The 24380-nt window shown below is 36.5% G+C and overlaps 2 protein-coding genes and 1 long non-coding RNA gene across 8 annotated transcripts; 2 read left to right on the top strand and 1 right to left on the bottom strand.

The window, feature by feature from the left end:
* Window positions 1-404: 404 nt before the first annotated feature.
* On the bottom strand, window positions 405-3546 carry LOC148981481 (uncharacterized). Its single transcript, XR_016168573.1, has 2 exons — window positions 3412-3546; window positions 405-1660 (listed from the first exon to the last, which is right to left on the bottom strand). It is a non-coding gene; the product is annotated as an uncharacterized LOC148981481 (long non-coding RNA).
* Window positions 1521-17125, top strand: evi5a (ecotropic viral integration site 5a). 5 transcript variants are annotated; one of them, XM_039677115.2, is made up of 15 exons: window positions 1521-1618; window positions 3144-3297; window positions 3382-3609; window positions 3684-3758; window positions 4421-4546; window positions 6093-6236; window positions 6678-6767; window positions 6853-6944; window positions 7022-7082; window positions 7289-7342; window positions 7938-8057; window positions 9241-9381; window positions 9461-9610; window positions 11802-11948; window positions 16826-17125. In XM_039677115.2, the coding sequence occupies exons 1-15, from the start codon at window positions 1521-1523 to the stop codon at window positions 16913-16915; spliced, it is 1770 nt and encodes a 589-aa protein (XP_039533049.2). In that variant the 3' UTR covers window positions 16916-17125. The 5 variants fall into 5 exon arrangements, with proteins under 5 accessions (XP_039533049.2, XP_088987524.1, XP_088987525.1 ...); XM_089131398.1 differs by having other exon boundaries at window positions 9241-9366; XM_089131399.1 differs by having other exon boundaries at window positions 9286-9381.
* A 1501-nt stretch (window positions 17126-18626) lies between these two features.
* gfi1aa (growth factor independent 1A transcription repressor a) lies at window positions 18627-23855 on the top strand. Of its 2 annotated transcripts, XM_039677117.2 has the most exons (7): window positions 18627-18706; window positions 20265-20428; window positions 20535-20711; window positions 21732-22114; window positions 22918-23055; window positions 23133-23298; window positions 23457-23855. In XM_039677117.2, exons 2-7 carry the CDS (start codon window positions 20323-20325, stop codon window positions 23633-23635), a joined length of 1149 nt encoding a protein of 382 aa, XP_039533051.2. In that variant the 5' UTR covers window positions 18627-18706; window positions 20265-20322; the 3' UTR covers window positions 23636-23855. The 2 variants fall into 2 exon arrangements, with proteins under 2 accessions (XP_039533051.2, XP_039533052.2); XM_039677118.2 differs by lacking the exon at window positions 18627-18706 and having other exon boundaries at window positions 20070-20428.
* Window positions 23856-24380: the final 525 nt, after the last annotated feature.

Genomic DNA, 24380 nt, shown 5'->3' on the forward strand with positions numbered 1-24380 from the left:
CTTGGAGTCCACTTTCATGACTGTTTCTTAACACTTATAAAAGTCCCTTTAATGTCAAATTAAAAGTTTTATTTTAAAGTGCATTTTATGTAGTTACGTTTGTTGTGCTTACTAACAAGCACATGTAAATTACGTGATTGTAATTTTAACTGTTGTGTGCTATTTGATATTACATTTAAAGTTGATATTACATTATTGCATAAAGTATATATTACATTTAAAGTTGATATATTTTAAATGCACTGAACTGCAAATGTGTAAGTTTCAATAGAAATGACATTATTTTAGTTTGCCATAAATGCTTGTCAGTACATTCGGCAGTGCAACTTAAGTCCGACTTAAGTAAACTACAATACATTTTAATCTAATTGCAATTAAAATGCAATTAATTGTCAAACCATTAATTCAGTTTGCAGTTATATATTCTTCTAAAGTTATATCATTTCCGCAAATACACTTTTTTTCACAAGGGTTTGGACAGGAAAATGTACAGGAAATCATGGTGCAAGCATACTTATTCTAGCAATTCGAGTTGCAATTAACAATATCAACAATCGACAATATCACAGTAAATAAAAATACTTCTGAGGCACTAAATACATATAGAGTCTATATGTTTAGACTATACGAATATGTATAGACAAATAGACAATGACTCTTGAAAACATGCGTTAGTTAATACTTGTTGGCATTGGCATTATCACAGTAAATGTCACAGTTCATATTGTGTGGTGTAAAAATGCTTTAGGGTTGCAAACAAACCAATGTCACTTTATCAACTTCCTTAAAATAGGGTGGGCCTAAAAACATAGATGTGTATCAACTTAGTGCCTGTTGACACACAGCCTTGGTCAGCCAAAAACCTTCCTTTTTGTTTCAGTAAATGATTTATGCAAATGCTGCATAAGGGAGCTTATCTGTCAAAGTTTCACAGAACTATACAAGATTAACCATGCAGTTGCTTCTCTCGACAGTATAACCGGTTGAAGTCCCACAGGTGAACGTTATGGGCCCCATATTTGTCTGTAAGAGGAATAAGTTGTAAGAGGAAGTTGTTCTCTCAGTCGGGTCACTTTAAAAACAAGCTCCTGAGTCACAAGCAGAACTGTTATTTTGAGGAACTTTGATCAGCCTGTGAGGCTCTGCTATAAAGCAGCATGTGATCCTTTTGCTGTGTGGATTTTCCCCCTGTGCGGTATGGAAGAAACAGGTGTGACGGACAGTGTCACTGGATTAAGTTTGACAGAAACCAGAGGAAAGATTTTTGGGAGACATTTGCACCCCAAATTACAGGAATCTCACACACACTGGTAAGAAATCCCAGTTTTCAATTACTATGTCAGTGATTCTGATGTACAGTAAATGCCATGAAATATGATATGCAATATGTGAAACACTTAAATGATTAGATTCCACATACTTCCATAAGCAAATTTGTATTTTCTGTATTTGACATTTTGCTAATTTTTTTTTTTTTTTTTTAGGTTTCAAGAGGTTCTGCTTCACTCTGAGTGTTAGAGATGGACTCTTTGAGCGCACCATCTCCGTGTCCCTCAGCAGGGGCTCAGCTCAGTGCAGATGAGATGAAGTTACTTGCTAAACTTGAGGAACAGAACAGGTCATTTCTTCACACCCTGCCCTGTTTCCTAGAAGCAACAACCTAAAATAAAAAGTTACACATTACATTAGTGACACGTCTCTGTTTCCACACTGTCACCAGATTGTGCTTTATATAGGGTTAAGTTTAAAGAACATAATTTATTTAGGTATTTATTTGTTTATTTTTATCTTTTTGTTTAATTTATTTAATATAACTTTCAAATGGTCTTCGTTTTCTGTGTACACTTCTAGGCTTCGGGGTCATGACCCCAACAATTGATTGAGTAATTGTACAAAAAATATACATTTTTAATCATACAAATAATATATCATTTTTTTGTTTACTTCTCATCTACTCATTAATGCTGTGTTTTTGGAGATATAAAGTGTTTTTGTATCCATATACCACACAATTCCTCAACTACACCATTAGCTTTAGCATTAGCATATTAAATATTATTTTTTTATGATGCATTGCATTTATCCTCTAGCACTAGGCCTTCATTTCTGTGTAAAAAAATTCAGATTTATGCCAGATTTATTTTATTTTTTGACTCATGAAGAAAATATATTTATAATATATTTTAGAAAATAAATATATTTATTTATATTTTTTTTTTCACATTTCCCATTCATTTCAATGTGGGGTCATATTGACGCCAAAGACCAGAAGTGTAAACATTTTTTTTTTACATACCTTCAGAACAACCGAATCAAGCCCAGTTTTGTGTGTGTGTGTGTGTGTATAGATAGATAATGTATGAAAAGTCACAAAATCTTATTCCACTGAGATGAAGGGAACCTTGTTTTTATTAAGTAAAAGTCGATTGGGGTCGTATAGACCCCATGACCCGATTGAGGGCTACTTAGCATTCAGCCTCAAACAAACATCATTAGAAGTATAACAAAGATTATATATTATAATATATTAATGTCATAGTACATCTTAAAACAGTACTTATCACAAGTTTATTTATTTAATTTTTGAATAAATATTATTTTATTTAATATTTAACGCCATTTTACCTCTTATAGCTACACTATGTAACTCTTTTAGTTTATTCTTAGCTAAAAACACTTAGTTCTTTCAAAAATATATGTGCTCAATAATGTAGATTTACTTCGTTCAAGTAATAAAGTATTCTCGTGAGTGTATAATATGCCATTGAAAATACATACGGGTAAGGGGTTCTAATGTCGGTCGCCATGTTGCCCCTCCATCTTGAAAGTACATTAGCCAAAGAGGGACATACCCGTTAATTCAAGCTTCGTCTTTCGCGTTTACGTTTGAGTTAACACTCATGGACGAGGTCGAACTGGAAGCCATGTTAATCTTGGACTACATTGGCCACCGTGGGCGTTAAAACGAAATCGGAATTGAGAGGAACAGAAACTAATATTCACTGGATGGTCATATAACTTTTCACCACTAGATGGGGGTAAAAATCACAAAGTGTAGCTTTAAATTCTCCTTTTGTATTATTGTAAAGAATGAAGTCTACTTATTAATCACTCAGTTATATTTGACATCATCTCCTCAACAGGCTGCTAGAGACAGACAGTAAGTCTCTTTACTCTGTAAGCGGGGTCCTGCAAAGTCCCACCTCACCTAAAACCATCTCATATGACGATGACATATGGGGTCATGTCATTCAAGAATGGGATGACTGGAGCAAGAGAAAAGTGGGACAGATCAAGGTAACCGGCCGATCGATCGGTCATGACTTCAATGTGGGTGTACAATCATCAGTGAGCAGTATCTCATTTGTGTGTCCCCTTCAGGTGCTGATCAGGAGGGGTGTCCCGGCTCACCTGCGGCCCGTGGTGTGGCAGCTGCTGTGTGACGCTCAGAACGTGGCCGTTTCACAGCACTACTCAGATCTACTGAAGAGCTCCTGTCCCGGTGAGACGCTGATACACAGAGACCTGTCCCGCATCCTCCCGCAACACCAGCTCTTTCAGGAGCTCCGGGACGCCACCTGCCAGGAGCCTCTGCTTAACGTGCTGAAGGTTAGATGACAGAGAATATGATTATACTTATGCATTTGAGGAGTATAGATAACACAATGTGGCTTTTATTACAGGCTTACTCAGTCTTAGACCGAGAGATTGGCTACTGCCAGGGAAGTGTGTTTATTGTAGGCCTGCTGCTCACACAGGTAATTGATTTTTTTTTTTAACCTTCAAATGGTCTTCGTTTCCTGTTTACACTTCTGGGCTTCGGGGCGACCCCAACAATTGATTGAGTAATTGTACAAAAATTATACATTTTTAATCATACAAATAACATATCATTTTTTTTGTTTACTTCTCATCTTTTCATTAATGCTGTGTTTTTGGAGGTATAAAGTACTTTTGTATCCATATACCACACAATTCCTCAACCACACCATTCGCTTGCATATGAAATATTATTTTTTTTATGATACATTGCATTTGTGCTCTAGTACTTTCTGTGTAAAAAAAAATTCAGATTTATGCTGAAATTATTATTATTTTTTTGACACATGAAGAAAATATATTTAGTTTTTTTTTTCACATTTCCCGTTCATTTCAATGTGGGGTCATATTGACCCCGAAGACTAGAAGTGTAAACATAATTTTTTTTTATACATACCTTCAGAACAACCGAATCAAGCCCAGTTTGATAGATAATGTATGAAAAGTGACAAAATCTTATTCAACTGAGATGAAGGGAACCTTTTTTTTTTATTAAGTAAAAGTCGATTGGGGTCGTACGGACCCCATGAGCCGATTGAGGGCTACAATCCAAATTATAGTAGTTAGTACAAGTTTATGACCTGAGTTAATGATCTTTCAGATGGCTGAGGAGGAGGCCTTCTGTGTTTTTGTGAGGCTGATGAAGGACTTCAGAATGAGAGAGCTCTATAGATCCAGTATGGTTGAGCTTGGCTGCTGCATTTACCAGTTTGACTCGATGATTCAGGTAAACAAGTGTAATTCTGCTCCATTAAAAGCCATTTATAATGCCCCTTGAGCTTAGTAAGCTACATAAAGCCTGTTACAAATGATCTGCTGAAGTATTTTTCCGATTTCTGAGAATTGCACATATGACAAGAACTTCTGAGTCGTAGATGTCCAGATTTGGTATCATAGGGGATAGTGGGGTAAGCTGTGTCACGGGTCTTTTTTATTTTTATACTAATGCTGTCCTCTAAGCAATGAGAAGTTAGTTAAATCTTGGATTTCAAATTATATTTTGTATATAAAAAATCAAATAATATGACAATGAATTAATACAAACAAATGCATAAATAAATAAATTCACATTATTTTACACATCGGTAATTTACCAAGACATATATATATGAATGATTAAAAGTTTGGGGTTAGCCTATTAAGTTTTTTTTTTTAAATGTTTTTGAATGAAGTCTCTAATGCTCACCATGGCTGTAATTATTTAATAAAACATACAGTAATCAGCTATATTGTGAAATATTATTACAATAACTGTTTCCTATTTGAATATAGAAACAATGTTTACCAGAATCTCTACTTCTGTAACCATGTTTAAAACTCAGCTTAAGACATATTTGTTTGATGAGGCCTTTGCTACTTTGTAAGGACCGTTAGGCTTTGATTGTATGTATATATTGTTTGAATTCTTTCTTTGTATTTGATCTAATCCGTTCGAAATTGTACAGCACTTTGGTACACACTGTGTTTCTTAAGGTGCTTTAAACTTTTATTTGATTTGTCACATTATAAATGTAATCAATGCATCCTTAGATCCTTACTGAATAAAAGTATTCAAATTCCTTGAAGCTACACTGCGTAACTCTTTTAGTTTATTCTTAGCTAAAAACACTTCCTTTCTAAAATATATGTGTTCTTTCAAAAATATATGTGCTCATTAATGTATATTTACTTCGTTCAAGTAATAAAGTATTCTCGTGAGTGTATATGCCATTGAAAATACATACGGGTAAGGGGTTCTAATGTCGGTCGCCATGTTGCCCCTCCATCTTGACAATACATTAGCCAAAGAGGGACATACCCGTTAACTTCGCGTTTAGGTTTGAGTTAACGCTCATGGACGAGGTCAAACTGGAAGCCATGTTAATCTTGGACTACATTGGCCACCGTAGGAGTTAAAACGAAATCGGAATTGAGAGGAACAGAAACTAATATTCACTGGATGGTTATATACCTTTTCACCACTAGATGGTGGTAAAAAAATCACACAGTGTAGCTTTAAAAAAAACAAAACATTACTGACCACAAACATTTGAATTGTTGTGTATATGATGAAAATCCTTGGACATAAGACTAATTTGACCTGCCATGGAGAAAAATGTACTTTACAAAATGGAAATAACAAGATTTTTAGCATAAAAGTGCTTACCAAAGCATGGACACATGACCAAAAACGGCAAACAGTTTTCCGAAAAAGGGTGCGACACATCTTACCCCACTCTCCCTTACAGTTCGTGGTCATCTGTTGTCTGAAGATATCTTTCTCTCTCTGATAGGAGCAGCTTCCTGACCTTCATTCCCACTTCCAGACTCAGGGTTTTCACACCTCCATGTTCTCCTCATCCTGGTTTCTCAACATCCTCCTCTCATCTCTGCCTATCACAGCGGCCATGAGGACTTTTGATATCTTCATGTGTGAGGTACATTCAGTCACGTCAAAACATCACCATAACCCACCACTTCACACTGAATGTCATATTTCATATCTATAGGAAATAGATAAGCTAAGATTTTTAGATGAGAGACAATTATATTCATATAGTATTTGTTAATATTCTGATTTAGCTTTAATTTGTCATTTTATTGTTTTTAGTTTAAGTTTTGGTAATTGTGTTCTGTGGTTATCAAATTTATTAGTTTTATCTTTCTATTTAACCATCTTTAGTTTAATCGAATTTAGTACTTCAATTTAAAATATACATTGCCTTTTTGATCTCATTTTTATATTTATATTTTAATTGAACTATTTCAATGACCTAACAACATTTGTATTTTAGTTAACAATAACAACACCGCCACTAGCATCTAAACATGCAGTTAAATGGACGACATGAGTGATATACATACGCATGTGTCTGTAGGGTTTGGAGATCGTCTTCCGGGTTGGTTTGGCTGTGCTTCACATGAAGCAGGCAGAACTCATCAAGCTCGATATAGAGGGAATGATGAACGTAATGGAGCACTCCAAATAAAAACTGCTCTGAAATACTGCCTCTTTGAATGTCTTGGTCTTCAGAGTACTTCTGTTGTTTTCAGTGCTTGCAGAATCTAGAATCCTGGGGATCAGATCCTGATGGAATGATTGAAGCAGCATATCAAATTAAATACAATTCCGGCAGAATGAAACAGTAAGCTCTTCCTTCAATTCTTGCCTAATTTTCCTTGTTCTTCTAGCCTGTTATCTGGTGTATTTCACTCATTTTAGACTGAGAAAAGAGTATACATCTATCAAGACTAAAGAGCTGAAGGATCAGGAGGAACTAAATGTGAGTGTTTGTTTGTTTCCCTTCACATAGGCAAAAATCAGGTTGATTTGGACACTTTTCAAGTCATCTCAACGGCAAAAGTGTCCCAATCACCCTGGATTCACCCTAGTATTTCTCAGCAGTAAACAATCTGTCTTTAGGCTATGAATCGCCATTTTCAGCCACTGTTTTGCAAGTGCTCAGTTTTTCTCTTGGCTTTTCTTAAGGGACTTTCCTCAGAGAACAAACGTTTAAAGCAAAGACTTGACATTCTGGAGAAGGTGAGTATATTGCAGTGCCTTTATGTTAGTTATGTTAAAGGAGTGATCAAATTTTCCTCGAGCTTTTGACCACTAAGAGGTCATCATATTATAAGAATATCCTGTAAGTTTCAGAACTGAAAACGTCCTTGTTAGTCCAATAAAAGCTTTTATTGACACCAGGCTCAGCAAACGACTCGTTTTTCAAAGTGGGGAACTATGACGTCAAAGAGGATAAAACACCACCCCCGCAGAAGGAGATCAAAGCCTACTTCAACACTGCCGGTTTAGCCCCGCCCATTACAGGCATAGCTAAATAACATAGATGCCTACCTCATGATGACAAAACTCATTATAACATGCAAAACTGTTATCCACTCACAACAGTGGGGGTTTACTTCCAAGTCTTCAATGCGAGACGCCCATAAAAAACGAGCGTTTTTGAGCTAGGCTCAAAACTAGGGTAGACAATAGCCCATTACTTATTCATTTTGGTGTTTATTAATGTAAAAACCAAGTGAACGTCATAAGTTGACCTCAGACAACAATATAAAAAAATAAAATAATGACCCCTTTAATGTTTAATGTTCATGTTCTTACCGTGTCGCCCTTCCAGAGGTGCTCTGAGCAACTGGTGTCGCAGATGAAGAAAGAGCTGGAGAAATCTCTGCTAAATGCAGCCAGGTCACAAAACACTTTAAAGGAGATGCAGACGAACACCTTGCAGATAGAAGAGGTCAAAGTCAAGTCAAATCTTTCATGAAAACCCCTGTTTTCCATTCATTAACATGAAGCATTAAGCAAGGTTATAGAGTGCCAGGGAGATTGAATATTTTTGTAGGCCAACTCGAAAGTCACCTTGGTTCCCTCAACAAAAACCCAATTGGATTTTTCTATGGCAAAAAATAAGCTTGGTCAGTGTCATAAGAAAAAGTTTGATTCCTGAACATTTGTTCATTGTGATAATCTTCACAAATGAATTTTGAAGCCAGAAGTAAAAAGTTAACATCGCGATCACTTGACTTCAAATATTACCACCACTAAGCTTCCAACAAATCTTTCAGTATATATATATATATATATATATATGAAGAGTTCAGATGCAAAAGCCTCTAAGTGCCATTTGAAATTTTCTTCTAGAATGATCATTTTTATCAAGCTTGTATATTTAAGTTTAGTGATTTCACTTAAATGGCAATGATAATTACCTATTAATTGTTATTTAAGTGAAATTACTGAACTTAAATATACAAGTTTGATAAAAATCATCATTAAAGAAGAAAATTTCAAATGGCATTTAGAGGCTTTTGCATCTGAACTCTTCATATATCCCTGAAAGTTGGAGTTAGTGAAATTAACGCTAACACTAAACGTTCACATTGAGAATAGTTTGCAAGAGCAAATAAAGCTGTGAAAGCAGGCTATAAGTGAATCTGTTCGGGATGATGATGTTTAATGTCCCATTTACATTTATTCATTTAGCTGACGCTTTTATCCAAAGCGACTTACAATTGCTACATATGTCAGAGGTCGCACGCCTGTGGAGCAACTAGCGCCATACAAGCTCTGTCACATTTAGCTACTTGTTAGAAACCGACTTTTTACGGACAAATTAAAAGCTTAACAAATCACAAGGGGGTATTACTGATGACTGATGTATTTTATGTCCTGGAATAAAACAGGAAAACTTTATCTCAGCCATTTAACCCAAAACCCAATTTAAAAAAACTCTCTGACTTCAGGACGATTAAACCAGAAGTGCTAAAATGTTTGTTTCTGGGTTTTGGCCTACAAAAATGCATCATCCCTGCAGCACTCTATTATGTATAGCGAGCAAAAAACACGTAGATATCAGTATTTGCTGATGTTTTGACAAACGTGGGTTTGCTTTAGTAATCGTGTGTGTGTGTGTGTTGTAGAGCAGCAGCACTTTGCCTGATGAGAACAGTGTGATGTATCTGCAGACGGAGCTGATCAGCTGTAGACTCCGGGAAGCAGACGCACTTGCAGGGCTCAAAGAGCTGAAACAGCACATTAAAGACATGGTAAAGAAATGGCAGGTAACTTTGGATGGGATGGATATTCAGTGTTAAATATAGGCTACCATAAGTTAGGTTCATCACAATGTGTCTCTCTCAGTGGCAGCAGGTGCATTGTGGAGGTCAGCAGAAGGTCAGCAGTGCACAGAATGACCTGCAGGTGGAGCTGTTGAGCACAAGACTGAAGGATGCGCTCACCCAGGCCACGCTTAAAGAGAGCCGCCACGAACTGCTGCAGCTGCAGACAGAGGTTAAAACCCTCAGCTGATCGTATCTGGTGGTTTACAGCTTGATGCACTGCGATATGAGGAACAATAGAGCAAGCAAAGCTTAGTTTAGGTCGCTTAGTCTACTCCTGGAACTGGTGTCAAGTCAAATATGACACTGCAATAGCCTATAGAGTCGGCAAAAATCAAAAGTTGTGTTTTGAACCCCTCTTTTGACGTATATTTGAGTGAAATGGCTTCTCAAACAAGAAAAAATTTAGGACGGGACTTGATTTTGTCTGTCAAGAATTGATTGTCTGCGTCAAGTCAAGTCATATCGCTAGTTTTACTTCTTCCCACTCCATTTCAAGCCTAAGTGTATAAGTTATTATTATTGTGTGTCTTTTCTGTTGTCACACTGTTTTGCTTGAAATAAATAAATTATAAATAAAAAAATAAGACTTTGGTCTGGACACAGCTGCAGTTAAACATCGTAACTGACACTGCTGTCACATGATAAATGGTGGATGCTAGCTATACAACATACTAATTTAACATTCTTTATTTCAGTTAAGTGCATCGATCACCCGGGTATAAAAATGCACTTTTTCAATTCAGAATTTTCATTGTGAATATAGGCTATGTCTAGGGTTGGGTATGGGTTGGGTTTTATCCGATACCAGTAGCCTACCTACTCGGTATTTTTTAAACGGTTCCGGTGCCTAAACGGTTCTTGATACTTAAGAAAACGAAACCGCACACACTTTGTCAAAAAATAATAATAGCCTACCCCTTTATTTACAGGGCCAAACTGGACACAATATTAAATTACAATGTGTCACACTTGCCTAGGCTACTACAAAACAGCATAAGTCCATATGTCTACTACGCGAATTGGGACGCCTCTCTCACCTATTTACTGATCTACATTTTGAAAAAGTCCTTCTTCAGGAGCTATAAATGTCATTAAAGTGTGAAAATTAAACTGCGCGAGCCGCTTTGACAAGCATTCGTGCGAGCACTGTGGATCACGAGCCGCTGACAGCGACGCAGATCAAGGCGACAGCGTAGTGTGAATCACGCAATCCGTCTCGCTTCAGTCGTGATGCGTGATAGAATGGATGACAGATCACAGTTTGTTCTTGTTGTCTTTATTTAGAAACAAAAAGAAGTTACCGCTATCAGTTTTTGAGATGTTCAAACTTCCTACAGTCAGGGTCCTAAACATATCACAATAACGGAAATACGTGAGCTACAACGAGGAGGACAAGATCGCGCGCGCACAAACAAACAAACTAAATGTTGTCATGTTTTAAGGGGACTTTCCATATCATAATCATTTTTATACTGTAGCCTACAATTTCCGCAATTTTACATTTTCAAAAAACATCACAGTAGCCTATATTTAGCTATTAGCTGTTTTCCTCATTGGGTCCACAAGAATGTCAGTACGACAGGTTCAAAATGTCACGTTGGAAATGAGGTAATTTAAACGTGAAAATTGAAGTTTACTTTTTTAAAAGTTAAAATAAATATGAAACAGTAAATCCAAAATATTTAAAACAATATTCTGTGTTCGGCCTACTTATAGGCTACCAAAACAATCAAGTTTGGGATTGATCATTTAGCCTATACTTTATAATGTTTGGGATACATGGACTGAATTAAGTGTGAAATATGTCTATGAAATATTCTAGGGTTTTTTTTTTATAATCTTTTAAATTATGCATAAATGCCTTTGCGTTGAGGATAGGGGAATTAATTAATCCCAGTGATTAACTAACTAGGAAAAAAATGGCACTGTATGACAAAAAGGTTAATAAAGTTCATTAAAACTTATTTCTTTACCTCATAATCAATTATTATAAATTAAACTTTAACGTGGCATTATTTGAAAACGTGCCAACAACATTTTAGTTATGTTACTTGTTTGTTTATTTTATTCAAATGTATAGGCCTATATATTTTCCAATTACCAATTTGAGAATTTAATTTGTCATTGCCATGCGTCATGATGAAACATCCTGAGATTTCAAGATTATTCTTATCTCTGATTAGGAAACATTACAGTTTTTGAAATGTCTAGGGGAGCATGACACACGACTCCTAAATCAGATTGACAAACTGAAATCTCTTACACTGTTAGTACTGCAAATCAATGCTAAACTATATCCTCACATTAAATGTGACTTGATTCAGTCCTCTAATTTGATTTGTTTGATTATATCACTACAGGACAAAATTCAGAGCGACCACCTAAAGCGTACAGAAGCGCATATAAACAGTCAGCGAGATCATCTACGGGAGTTGACGTCACAGAACCAAGATCTGCACAGCCAGTTACAACAGAGCAGACAACAGTTTTCAGCTCTACAATACAAGGTAACACCACACCTGACATCATCTGCTGTTTGACAGTCTGGAGGTGTCTAATTACAGTGTCATTTAGCCTCGCTGACTTCCTTCGGGCTAAATTAATCCTGGACCACGAGCATCATTAAACTTCATCCCAGCTCTGTGTTCAAGCACTATTCTGGGTTCAGTTAATCTCAGTTGACAGGATCGAGGGGCGGGGCATAATGCTGATTACCAAAAAAGTAATAATTTCCAATAAGTCCACACTTTTCTGCCTAACAGTAAGCCACTTACAAGGGACATGAATGGGGCCAATCATAAACATTAAAATACTCGATGTTACAAAAATGAAACCATTAAACATAAACGATATGTGTTAAAATGAACCCGGAATAGTAGAGGAAATCAGATCAGCAACCGTTCCATTTATTCATCACACATAACTACGTGCAAGAGTGGCCTGTCTGTTGATCACCCAAACAGTCTGGAGGGAAATGGTATCTTCTGCTTTTCTAGAAGCAAAGCTACGATAACATCTTTCTCACTCTCTTGGCAGAGTCTTCAGATGCTTGCGTAGTTCACACACTCAGACCAGGCCGAAACATCACACTTGTCTATCAGCTCTTTTATGCAGAAGTGATTTTGCAAGAAAATGCCAACACTGTATCTCACTTAACAGTAATCTGAAACAAATGCTTGCATTAATGTTGCTCTAAAAGAGTTCTCTGCCGGATGGTCGAGTCTGGTGTGATGGTGGTAGACGAAAAGATTCAGATAACTTTAAATCTGATTTCAAAGCACTGAATTTTACTTCACTACTGACATTGTTGCATTTGTAGCAGCCTGTTTGCATCCGTTGCTGTGCTTCAGTGAAATTAAAGGGATAGTTCACCCAAAAATTAAAATGCGGTCATCATTTACTCATACTCAAGTTGTTCCAAACCCATATGAGTTTCTTCTCTTGAACTCAAACGACGATTGAATTATGCTGGGAAGCAGAAAGTTGACGGTAGCCATTGACTTCCATAGTACGGGAAAAATACTATTGAAGTCAATGGCTACAGTCAACAGCATTCTTCAAAATATCTTCTTTTGTGCTCAGGAGAAGATAGAAACTCATACAGGTTTGGAACAACTTGAAGGTGAGTAAATGATGACAGAATTTTCATTTTTGTGTGAACTATCACTTTAAAGCTTTAAAGTTGCAATGAAATTGAGGAAGTGACACGTCGTTTCTTGTCATACATCTGAGAAGAGGCCCGTTTATTCGGACTAAGGATGTTAACTATAAGAAAATAAAATCTTTCCAATTCTCTGAGAATAGAAAAGTCCACACTACAGCTATGACGATAATAACAAAGAAGAATATCATTGGATTCACTTTCAGAACAATTTTTTTCCAGCTGATGAAAGATAAAAACACTGACAGCCAATCAGAATCTCTGCTTTAAAGAGCTAGAGCATATGTGGCAATGTGGCATGTGCATATAATAAACAGAACATTATCATACTTTGGTTTCGGACGTTAATCTCATAGTTATCTTTACTACTTTATACTTTATTTAAAACAAATAAAAATGATATATACATGAAGAGTTCAGATGCAAAAGCCTCTAAATGCCATTTGAAATTTTCTTCTTTAATGATGATTTTTATCAAACTTGTTCAGTAATTTCACTTAAATAACAATTAATAGGTAATTATCATTGCCATTTAAGTGAAATTACTGAACTTAAATATACAAGTTTGATAAAAATCATCATTCTAGAAGAAAATTTCAAATGGCACTTAGAGGCTTTTGCATCTGAACTCTTCATATATATATATATATATATACGTATTTGCAATATGCAATTACATGCACTTACAAAATTGATGGGCTGAATTCTCATTTCATGCTGACTTTAAGAATGGAAATCTGCACGAAAGCACAAAGTCTGTCGTTTGCAATCATCAGATTTTCTAAGTTTTGATTGTCACTTGCTAGCCACGTTTTAGACATCTCGTCTAGTCGAGGTGGTGTACCCAGACTAATTAGTCCTCCAATAAGACCACAGATTAAAAAATGTACTCTGCTGTAAGTGTGTCAGAAGCCACACAGTTAAGCTAACAGACATGCTAACGCTAATTATGGCAGCACAACAAGACACAGTGCAACCAAAACGAAACCTCTGACTTGAAATAAAATTAGTCAAATACACGTGTCCCGATAAGGCGTCAGAGCCATAATCATGCACACATGCTGACTGTGGAGCCAAACTTCTCCTTATTGAGAGAACATTTTCTCAAATAGCCACACAATGGCCAGGAAACTCTTAGCACCTCTCAACACGTCTGCCTTCATGTGATTTGCAGCACCCCACTGTTCAGTAGATTTACAACCAGAAACCCTGGCGTGCAGGTTCGCGATGAGCATAGCTGATTACAAAGATAACGGAAGACCTCCTCCCATTGTAACCGGTTAACCGTGCGGCCTGGTTCATTATTGTCTTGCCACGGAGTATTGTCAGAAAGGTGCTAGTGAGATAAACTGCTGTTCACATGGTGCAACAAGAAGGGAATAAAGCCATCTGACAAACAAGTAGTCAGTATATTTGGATGAATCATCTGTTCTGGAAACTTAGTTTGTGATTTCCAATGAGTTTTAAAAAAAAGCCTGTATTTTGTCAGTATATACTGGTTTGTAAATGCATAACAAGCTGCAGCCTTATTCTCACATTCAGGGGCAGTTTTGATGTTATTATCATGTTATTAGACTAAATTTGAAAAAAATAATATATATATATATATATATATACAGAAAAACCTGTGTGATGCAAGAAAAACATATTTTTATCAATATTTTTTAAAAAATTTATTTGAATATATAATTAAATGAATTTTATATGAACATATAAGAATTATACCAGCATAATGCACATATGTACACACACACATATTCATGGCTAATTTGACAGCCCTACATTCAACCTTTGCTCCACACTTCTTTTGACTGTAGTTCATTTGATAGTGTATTTTTTTTTATGTCACTTACATTTGTTGTCTGCTTATAGTGTGTTTATAGTCTACGCATATTCGTGTTCATCGACAAAATTCAGTCCTAAAAGTGTTTGCTAGATATGGGAAAGAGACTATAGTGTTTTTTTTCCTCCTTCCGTTTAAAAAAAAAGACCTGAATGCATTTTGAGGCTTGAATATTAATATCACAACAGATAACACCCACACACACTTCTTTGGACACCCTTAAAAAAACAACTTGTTAAATATAGCTGGCTTTCATTTCCAATAGTATATGAAGAAGTTTGATTTTTACCAAATTACCGAGAGGAACTGGCCAGTTGTTTTGATTCTGACACATAAATCTGCCCTGAAGTCTCCTACTCTTTCCTATGTGAAGCAAACAGAAACATTGTCAGTAGTTTGAGGTCTGGTGAGAAACTGCTGATAACCTGTAGGTGCGAGCGCCCCCTCAACACCTCCTGCTCTCTGACTGATTTTCTGTGGTTTCGGTGGTGGTAAAGGGAACCAGTCTGATTAAATTTGATTGACACGTATTTCTCATAACCTGTTCTATGATGATAGCACGGTGTTTGGCTCATAAACTTGTAGTTTTGAATCAGACCTTAATGATGCATAAATATAACCTGTTGAGTTTAAGACACCTTCGTGTCAGTAATTCTCTCACATGCATGGTTTTGAATTGAGCGATGCGCGTGGCTATAATCAATGTCTCCTTTTTAAAAGAGCTGCCGAGCCATGTGTCATCTCTGATTGAGCTCTGGTTGAGCTGTAGTCTCAAATTCAGAAATAACTTTGTGGTCTTGAATGCTTGTATACATCTCAGTCTTTCTTCTCATAACTATCGGACAGAGTGAACAACGCTCTGAGAACCCAGAAACCTCAAACCATTATCACGGCTGCTTCATGCTATTTCAATCACGCACTCCCTAAAGAGACAGGCTCAGCCCTAAAAGAAAGACGAGAAAGAAGTATAGAGCTCAGTGTTTCTGAAGTTTTGACCTACGCTGCAGTCAAACGGTCTGTTCAAGTCTGTCTTTTGGTTTCCTGTTCTTGATGTGAAGAGGAGGAGGTTTGTCACGTTTACACTCTGTGGTGCCTGTGCGAGAACTACACTGTCTGTCCTTTGACTTTGCTTCACATTTGCTCTTTATACTGCCATAAGCTTTAATATAAAGGGGTTGAAGACAGAGGACTTTCATCACAGTGGCAATATTTGGAATTCATTAATGGGCAATTTCCTGCCTTTTTGAAAATATTCGTATAAAATATTATAATGAAAATAATAACGATTAGTCATTCTATTATTATTATTCATAAAAAACACCTCTAAAAAGTGAAAATCTGACTCTACAGGTCACTGAGAGGCACTAAATCCATTACTTTACAGATTTACAACAAAATATTAAGAATTATCGGCCTATCAGATGTAAGATAGCAGACAGAAACAAATATGTGAGACGTCTTTGTCACTTTCAGTGGCAACTGTGGTCAATTCGGGTTAATTCTGTATATGCTTATCTATGTAGATTAGTGCTGTGTATCTTAAAGTTTAAAGTGATAGTTCACCCAAAAAATGAAAATTCAGTGTTCATTTACGCTCCCTCATGTTGTTCCAAACCTGAATGCATTTCTTTCTTCTGCTGAACACAAAAGTTGACAGGCACATAGTATTTTCTTTTCCCCCAAACTATGAAAGTCAATGGGACCCATCAATTGTTTGGTCACCCATATTATTCAATTCAGCAGAAGAAATAAATGAATACAAGTTTGGAACAACTTGAGGGTGAGTAAATGGGCTTTAGGGTTAATGTCAACAGCCCCTGTTTGTCAGGTTTGGTGTAATGTTATGTAGTTTTTGTATAATACCGGGTCGTTCTTTACAGATTCGAATCCTCTCCAAGAGTACTACGTCATTTTCTCAAACCACGCTGAAGCCTTCCACGTCCGCCTCTCTGGAGCACAATGACACCTAAAAATGGACAGCAGCCTTAACGTCCCGTCAACCTGTCTCCAGAAGCAGAGAAGACGTTCTCGACCCACTGCTGCAGTGTCCACTCTTCACAGCTCCAGCTGCTAATCACGCTGCAACACATCAAGTGTCATGAGCAAAGACTCACTGTGACAGTTTTGCCATTAACACTTAAAAGTGACAACAAGATTAGGCATTCTTCTTCTTCTACTTCTTCTTCTTCAAAAAAAAAGGTTGTTCAATTTCTTAGATCTTACATTCAAGTAAACATCACATAGCTGTAGAATATGGACAAACCCAAATGTTGGCTTAAAAATGGAATTTCAAATTTGAACCTTTTTTGAAACTGTACATTTTTTTAATTGCATTTTTAACCCAACATTGGGGTTTGTCCATATTTGACCCAAATTTGGTTTTTAGTCATTTACATTGTCAGTAATAAACATCTTACTACTGGATACTGGTACTGAAAACCATACAGATTGAACAACAGTGATTTCGGTCAAATTAATATGTATTTTAGTGTTTAGGCTCTGGGTTTCATCTCTTCCATTTCAAACATACACTCTAAAAAATGCTGGGTTGTTTTAACCCAACTTTGGGTCAAATATGGACTAACCCAGCCATTGGGTTAAATTTTTACATTACATTTTTAACCCAACATTTCGGGTTTGTCCATATTTGACCCAAAATTGGGTTAAAACAACCCAGCATTTTTTAGAGTGTAGGCTATAGGCATATTAATGAAAACCGTCTCTGCAAGTAAATAAATTGTACAAATGTGTTATGCGGGAAAATAAATCATATTTGACACTGTGATGAACACTGTACACTCTAAAAAAATGCTGGGTTGTTTCAACCCAAATTTGGGTAAAATATGGACAAACCCAAATGTTGTGTTAAAAATGAAATAAAAACTGTACAGTTGAAAGTGAAAGTTAAATTACATTTTTAGCCCAACATTTGGGTTTGTCCATATTTTAGATCCATATTTGTCCATATTTGGATTCAAAACCCAGCATTGTTTAGAGCGTAGTGATATATATATATATATATATATATATATATATATATATATATATATATATATAGATGAGGCTTTTCTGTATTATTACTTTATAATGAATAATAAAGTATTATAATTAATATTACTTTATGTTTCATTATTCTAAATAATTATATTGCATTTAGGCTATATATATATATATATATATATATATATATATATATATATATAAATACTGTATTTGGTAACACTTTATTTGTTATTTGTAGTTTCTATATAAATTGTTATAAATATTTTAAATTGTCACCAAATATTTTTCATTTTAAAATGAAATGTTCATCATAAAAGATAGCCTATTCAAGTCATTGTATGAATTGCATTCTTAATGTATTTTTGAATAAGCAATAACACCCAGCGTTGGCTGGGATGTTATTCCTGGAAGAAGAGTAATTGCAGAAAACCACACCTGGGACAAATATAAAACCGCCCCACACGGACAAGCCAAAAATCCTAATGTGATTTACATCACTTTGCGCGTCAATCAGGCTAAATCGTGACATGCAGTTTACAGAATGATCATTTATCTTTCAATTGAGATAAAAATGCGTGAGGTCAGGCACTTTTGAGAATTATGTGAAATGTTTGTGACTGTGAGACATGATCAAACACGGTCGCGTTCAGGAAGTTAGCATGTGTATTTAAGGCGCGTGTTTGCGCTGCTGTAGCTGGAGACAGGCAGGTCGCGCGCAGCAGTCACATCATCTCTAGCGGAGAACAGCAGCGCAACAGGTGAGTCCTGTCCTGACTCAGGCACCTCAGTCACATTACACGTCAGGTGTCATAACTATTCAATTATTCGCTTTGGATAAAGGATACGTCACCTTGACGCACTGGCCGAGGTAAACTTGAAACTGTTTTTAACTTCTGCACATACTTTTTTAGACCATTTTAACGGTACGGAAAAACGTCCAGCTCGATAGATTCACGCGCCTATGTGTCGCGCGCAGCCGGTGCGCCAACATTTTTCCCCTGCACATTCACTCCAACTTCTGATCTGACTGCTGGACTCTTATGGTTATATGTCAGCTCAATTTATACAAACTTTACGAGGCCTAGCCTATCAATGCTGTTAAAGTGTGATTGCAGCTGCTGGCAGAACATTATGTTTCCCAATGCAGGAGTTTCGGTTAGGGGGTCTTGCGGAAACTTCAAATTAAAACAAAAATGGAAAATGGAATTTAAACGAAATGGAAAAGGTTACATTTGACAATATTACGGCTTCATTCTGCTTTGTGAAATTATGAGATGTAACACCTACATTGATTCAAGCCCTAGTTAACCGTACAAACTACAGGCTGCTCTGTGAAAAATGCACGTCTTCTTTTGGCTATTTATAATAATTCTAGTAATCGCGCTTTTCTTTGTCACGTACTTTAAAGATTAGTTCTTGTTGGTCTCATTTGTTTTGCTCATCGCTTTGAGGCATAAAGCTGCACTGGAAGAATATCTTTATGAAAAGTGTTGATATCCAAATACCAGTACTACATTAAAAATACTGGTTTATGCATATAGCGAACATATATCGTCAAAAAGTTGGCAAACATATCATATTTTCTAGACAATATTATACGAATTTCTTTTGGCTTTAGTACAATGACAATATAAAAGACAGTTATTTAATTTTGGATGTACCAAATCAATGCTGAACTCTTCCACTAATCAATTGTTTCTCAGGTTTTATAACAATTTTCGTTGGTTTCCAAAATAATTGCGAGCATCCAGTTAAACGAATTCTATTTAAATTATTATAATCGAATAAGCATGCAAATATTGTGCGTAACGCAGAGATTGCTAAACCGAATAGTCCATTAGCCTATATATGTAGTCTCAATTTCTGCCTTACAGTGAATTAAATATACAGTGTTAAATGCAACCAATAGCTATTATTTAAAAATTAATTGTTTGCCTATGCTTGGATTTCGATGTTCTTTAAGTCTCGTCATCAGGTTATTAACGACCGAAACAAAACCTATTAGTTATTGGCAATAATACCCTGGGCCCCATTTGCAGTCTGTTACTTGGAAGTGACGCGATGCTCATATAGCTATATTATGCTGACAGAGGATCAGTTTACTAAACAAGGCTTTGAGATCAAGTTGCCAAGAGGGAGCCTATAACAAAGTGCGCCGTGCAGTGCCTCGACTTCAAATCGCTTTTGCTTTATTTGGGAGGTTTTGATTGCAAAAAAGGCTGCGGGATAGAGATTTGACACACACCTGCTGCTGCTGTGCTGAGTTTTATGAAGATCAGGTGCATTTTTTCACACCGGCCGAAATCCACTTTTCAGGCAGGATTGGAGAGCCGTGAGTGATTGGTGACCCTGAACCTGATAACGGAGAGTAAACATGCCGAGGTCATTTTTGGTGAAGAGCAAACGGGCGCACAGTTATCATCAACCCCGTTACCTGGACGACAACTGCATCCCAATCGAGAAACTTCTCACGTGCCAAGGTAGGCCTACATTTATCAATCTTAAGCAATGAACGTCGTTATTGAAAACAGCGTTAATGAAACGGCGACGGATAGCCTAATGCATTGTGAATTTGATTGGCTTTAGAGAGTCAGATCCCCGAGAGTCCGGTGGATGTGGGTAATCATTCCCCTAAAGCCAGCATGGTGTGCACGGCGGATCACTCCTCTCAACAGTCCCCGCTGAGCTGCGAGGGAAGTGTGTGTGACCGCTCATCCGACTATGAGGACTTCTGGAGACCACTGTCATCCAGAACCTCTCCAGGTTGGCATGACATGATCAACACGTTATGGCAACAAACGTTAACGTTTTTACATTGCTTTAACTCATCAAAATAAGTCAAAGCAAAAATAATAATAATATATATAACAAAATAATATATCAACTTTTGTTGATTCAACTCATGTTTTAAAGGAGTAGTTCACTTTAAAAAAAACCTTTTGCTGATAATTTACTCACCCCCATGTCATCCAAGATGTCCATGTCTTTCTTTCTTCAGTCGAAAAGAAATGAAGGTTTTTGATGAATACATTCCAGGATTTTTCTCCATATAATGGAGTTCAATGGGAACCAAATGGTTCAATGTCCAAAAGACAGTTTAAGTGCAAACTGCAAACTGTTAAAAGGTCTTTAAACGATTTCAGACGACGAATAAGGGTCTTATCAAGCGAAACGATCGCTCATTTAAAAAAACAAAACAAAGTTAAAGTTTTATAAGCTCAAATGGTCGCCTTGCTCTGTTCTGTGATGTGCGTTCGTGACTCTCCTGTTCAAACTCAAAATGAACAAATTTTCCCGAGTCAACTCGTTCATTTCGTTCGTTGAATGAACCAAATGACACAAAAAAAGATTTGTTCATTTTGATTAACGAGTTCGAACCGGAGAGTCACGAACTTCACGGAGTCACGGAGAGTCATTTTTTTTAAATGAGCGATCATTTCGCTAGATAAGACCCTTATTCATCGTCTGGAATCGTTTAAAGCCTTTTGAACAACTTGCAGTTTGTACTGAAACTGTCTTTTGGACCTTGAACCGTTTGGTTCCCATTGAAGTCCATTACACAGAGAAAAATCCTGGAATGTTTTCATCAAAATTCGGATATTCTGATTAAAGTCAGTTTAATGTAATGTTCGGATTAAAGTCAGTTTAATGTAATTTCAATTGAAATGACTTAAACATCCAAGTTGATTGTACTTAAAAATTGAACAGTTGATACTAATTTAACATGGTCTATGCAAAATACTCAATTAACAGGCTTTCCTTTTGTAATATATCTCACTGTAGAACTGGATAAATGCCCGGTGCCTTCTCCAGACGACTCGCAGCCTTTTGACTTGTCTTTCCGTCCGTATGTTTGGGCCCATTCAACATCCGAGCTCAGACACCTCATTCAATCGTGCAACCGTGTTTCTGCGGATTCAGAGACATCAATGGGGGTGCATGAGGCCATGGACAGAAGGCCGGGTGCACATCTTCTCATTGATCCAGCACAATCCGGCCGGTTTTACCAGGACTATGGGTCTCTGAACACTAACCTGTTGGAAAGTAGAGGCTTTTATGCAGACTTCAAGATTTCAACAAAAGTGGCAGAGATCGATTCGGAGTCTGATATTATGTCCACGAGACTTCAACTAAGCGGGTCGTTCAAATGCGTAAAATGCACTAAGGTAGGCCTAGGCTAAATCAACTTTTGATCAACTGTTTGTCCTTAAAAAAACGATTTTTTGAAGCTGAAAATGAAACAAAGATTATTGGAAGAGCCTACGTTTTAATAGAAATGTTTATTTTTCTACTTAAAAGTTCATTTTTAATTCAAATTGCACTCTAAAAAATGCTGGGTTGTTTCAACCCACGTTTGGGTCAATCCATATTTTACCTAAACGGATTGAAACAACCCAGCTAAAATTGTGAAATTTAATAGCAATTTGTCTTCTAAAAATTGTTGGGTTGTTTTAACCCAACTTTGGGTCAAATATGGACAAACCCAGCCATTGAGTTTGTCCATATTTACCCAAAGTTGGGTTAAAACAACCCAGCATTTTTGTGTGCAGTGCAGCTAAGTGAAATAAATTAAATCATAGGGTTCTTGACTCAATTTTTAAAGAACTCTTTATGTTAAAAAAAAAAAAAAGTTATAGGCCTATCTGCTATAAAGAGAAACTTCTTAAATTATTGCATATCAGGCCTACTTTTACATTTTTACGTTTCATTACCCCCCGGTAATGTTTATGAGCCGTTTAATTCATAAACTTGTAGGCCTATTATAATTAAAAAATGAATTAACAATTGATTAAAACTAAATCAATAAAAATGATCACATGATTGGAATTGAGTCTGATAGAATCCGGTTCTTTATGCAGAATTTGCTTTTGTCTAGAAACCTCCAGCCTTTCGTCTTAGACCAAAAGACTTTTTAAGATCACACGAAACTAAACTAAATCACGACAGTTATGCTTTTGTTTTTAAACAGGTGTTTTCTACCCCTCATGGGTTGGAAGTTCACGTGCGGCGGTCTCACAGTGGCACGAGGCCCTTCGCGTGCGATATCTGCGGAAAAACTTTCGGCCACGCGGTCAGCCTGGAGCAACATAAAGCTGTCCATTCACAAGTAGGCCCAACAACATCTATAAATATTACAGAATTATAAGCCTGGGAAATCTTACTAATCACATTCTTTACCTACAGGAAAGGGTCTTCAGCTGCAAAATCTGCGACAAAAGTTTCAAGAGGTCGTCCACTTTGTCCACTCATCTCCTCATCCACTCGGACACCAGACCATATCCCTGTCAGTACTGCGGAAAACGATTCCACCAGAAATCAGATATGAAGAAACACACGTTCATTCATACAGGTGATTTATATTTTGATCAAAACAAAACAATATGTTAGGGCTAATCACAGCTTGAACATTGGCACGCGTATGCAAAAATATTGTGTAATGGAATAGTTAAACGATTTATCCGTCAGTCAAAGTTTGTTGAGACTTAAACCTCTTCATATGTTTTTCAGGTGAAAAGCCACACAAGTGTCAGGTGTGTGGCAAAGCCTTCAGTCAGAGTTCAAACCTCATCACACACAGCAGAAAACACACAGGATTCAAGCCTTTCGGATGCGATCTGTGTGGAAAAGGATTTCAGCGCAAAGTAGATCTGAGGAGACACAAAGAAACGCAGCATGGAGTAAAATAATGCAAAAATATATAGCCTATATAATTGTTTTGTTTTTCCCCTTACATCTGTTTGTTTGCACATGCATGTGACACTATGTAGAATTAGAACGTAGGTTAATGTTGTGGTTTTATGGATTAAGAAAATAACGAATTAATTTGCTGATGTCAGAGAGAATTCCAAGTAGGCTATTTTATAACAAGCTGTGATATTTTGTCAGTGCAAAATATTTAATAAATGGAAAAATAAAATATCAGTTCTCTACTTTTTTTTACTTCGAAATACATATAAAGGTTTAGGATAAAATGTTAGTCATATCAATAGGCTAAAGCGGATTTCATCAATGTTAACGCATATTCTTGTGAAAGTGTGATGGCTAGCAATTGTTAGCAACGCACCTGTCAAAAAACATATCGGCTTCAAATTTTAGGTAATTTATGACGACAACATAAATCAACCAAGTATTCTTAATCTAAAAATAGATCATTTTTTGCACTGCAGGCTATTGTTGCCACTGCATTAAGGTTAAAAAGATTGTTTAGAAAAGATTAAAAAGATTCATTTATCCTGTCTGAAGCCATACATAAGCTGCATGCATTCATCAAGCTATATTAGGCCCAAAATGCAACTGAAATTTCACCAACAGCATTACCTTGAAACTGTATTATCCAATTCTTCAGACAGAACAATCCTTCAGAAACTCTTAAAGGAGTAGGTCACTTTTAAAAAAAAACTTTTGCTGATAATTTACTCACCCACATGTCAT

The sequence above is a fragment of the Pimephales promelas genome, chromosome 5 (genome assembly GCF_988280905.1).
Source record: "Pimephales promelas chromosome 5, fPimPro1.hap1.1, whole genome shotgun sequence".
Lineage (NCBI taxonomy): Eukaryota > Metazoa > Chordata > Actinopteri > Cypriniformes > Leuciscidae > Pimephales > Pimephales promelas.

Excerpts from the sequence above, each read along its gene's own strand:
- evi5a (XM_039677115.2), top strand. The coding sequence starts at position 1,521 with ATGGACTCTTTGAGCGCACCATCTCCGTGTCCCTCAGCAGGGGCTCAG. Across the intron at positions 3,298-3,381 it reads GAAAAGTGGGACAGATCAAG|GTGCTGATCAGGAGGGGTGT; the intron begins GTAACCGGCCGA and ends TGTCCCCTTCAG. Across the intron at positions 9,611-11,801 it reads TGCTGCAGCTGCAGACAGAG|GACAAAATTCAGAGCGACCA; the intron begins GTTAAAACCCTC and ends ATATCACTACAG.
- gfi1aa (XM_039677117.2), top strand. The coding sequence starts at position 20,323 with ATGCCGAGGTCATTTTTGGTGAAGAGCAAACGGGCGCACAGTTATCAT. Across the intron at positions 20,712-21,731 it reads GTCATCCAGAACCTCTCCAG|AACTGGATAAATGCCCGGTG; the intron begins GTTGGCATGACA and ends ATCTCACTGTAG. Across the intron at positions 23,056-23,132 it reads ATAAAGCTGTCCATTCACAA|GAAAGGGTCTTCAGCTGCAA; the intron begins GTAGGCCCAACA and ends CTTTACCTACAG.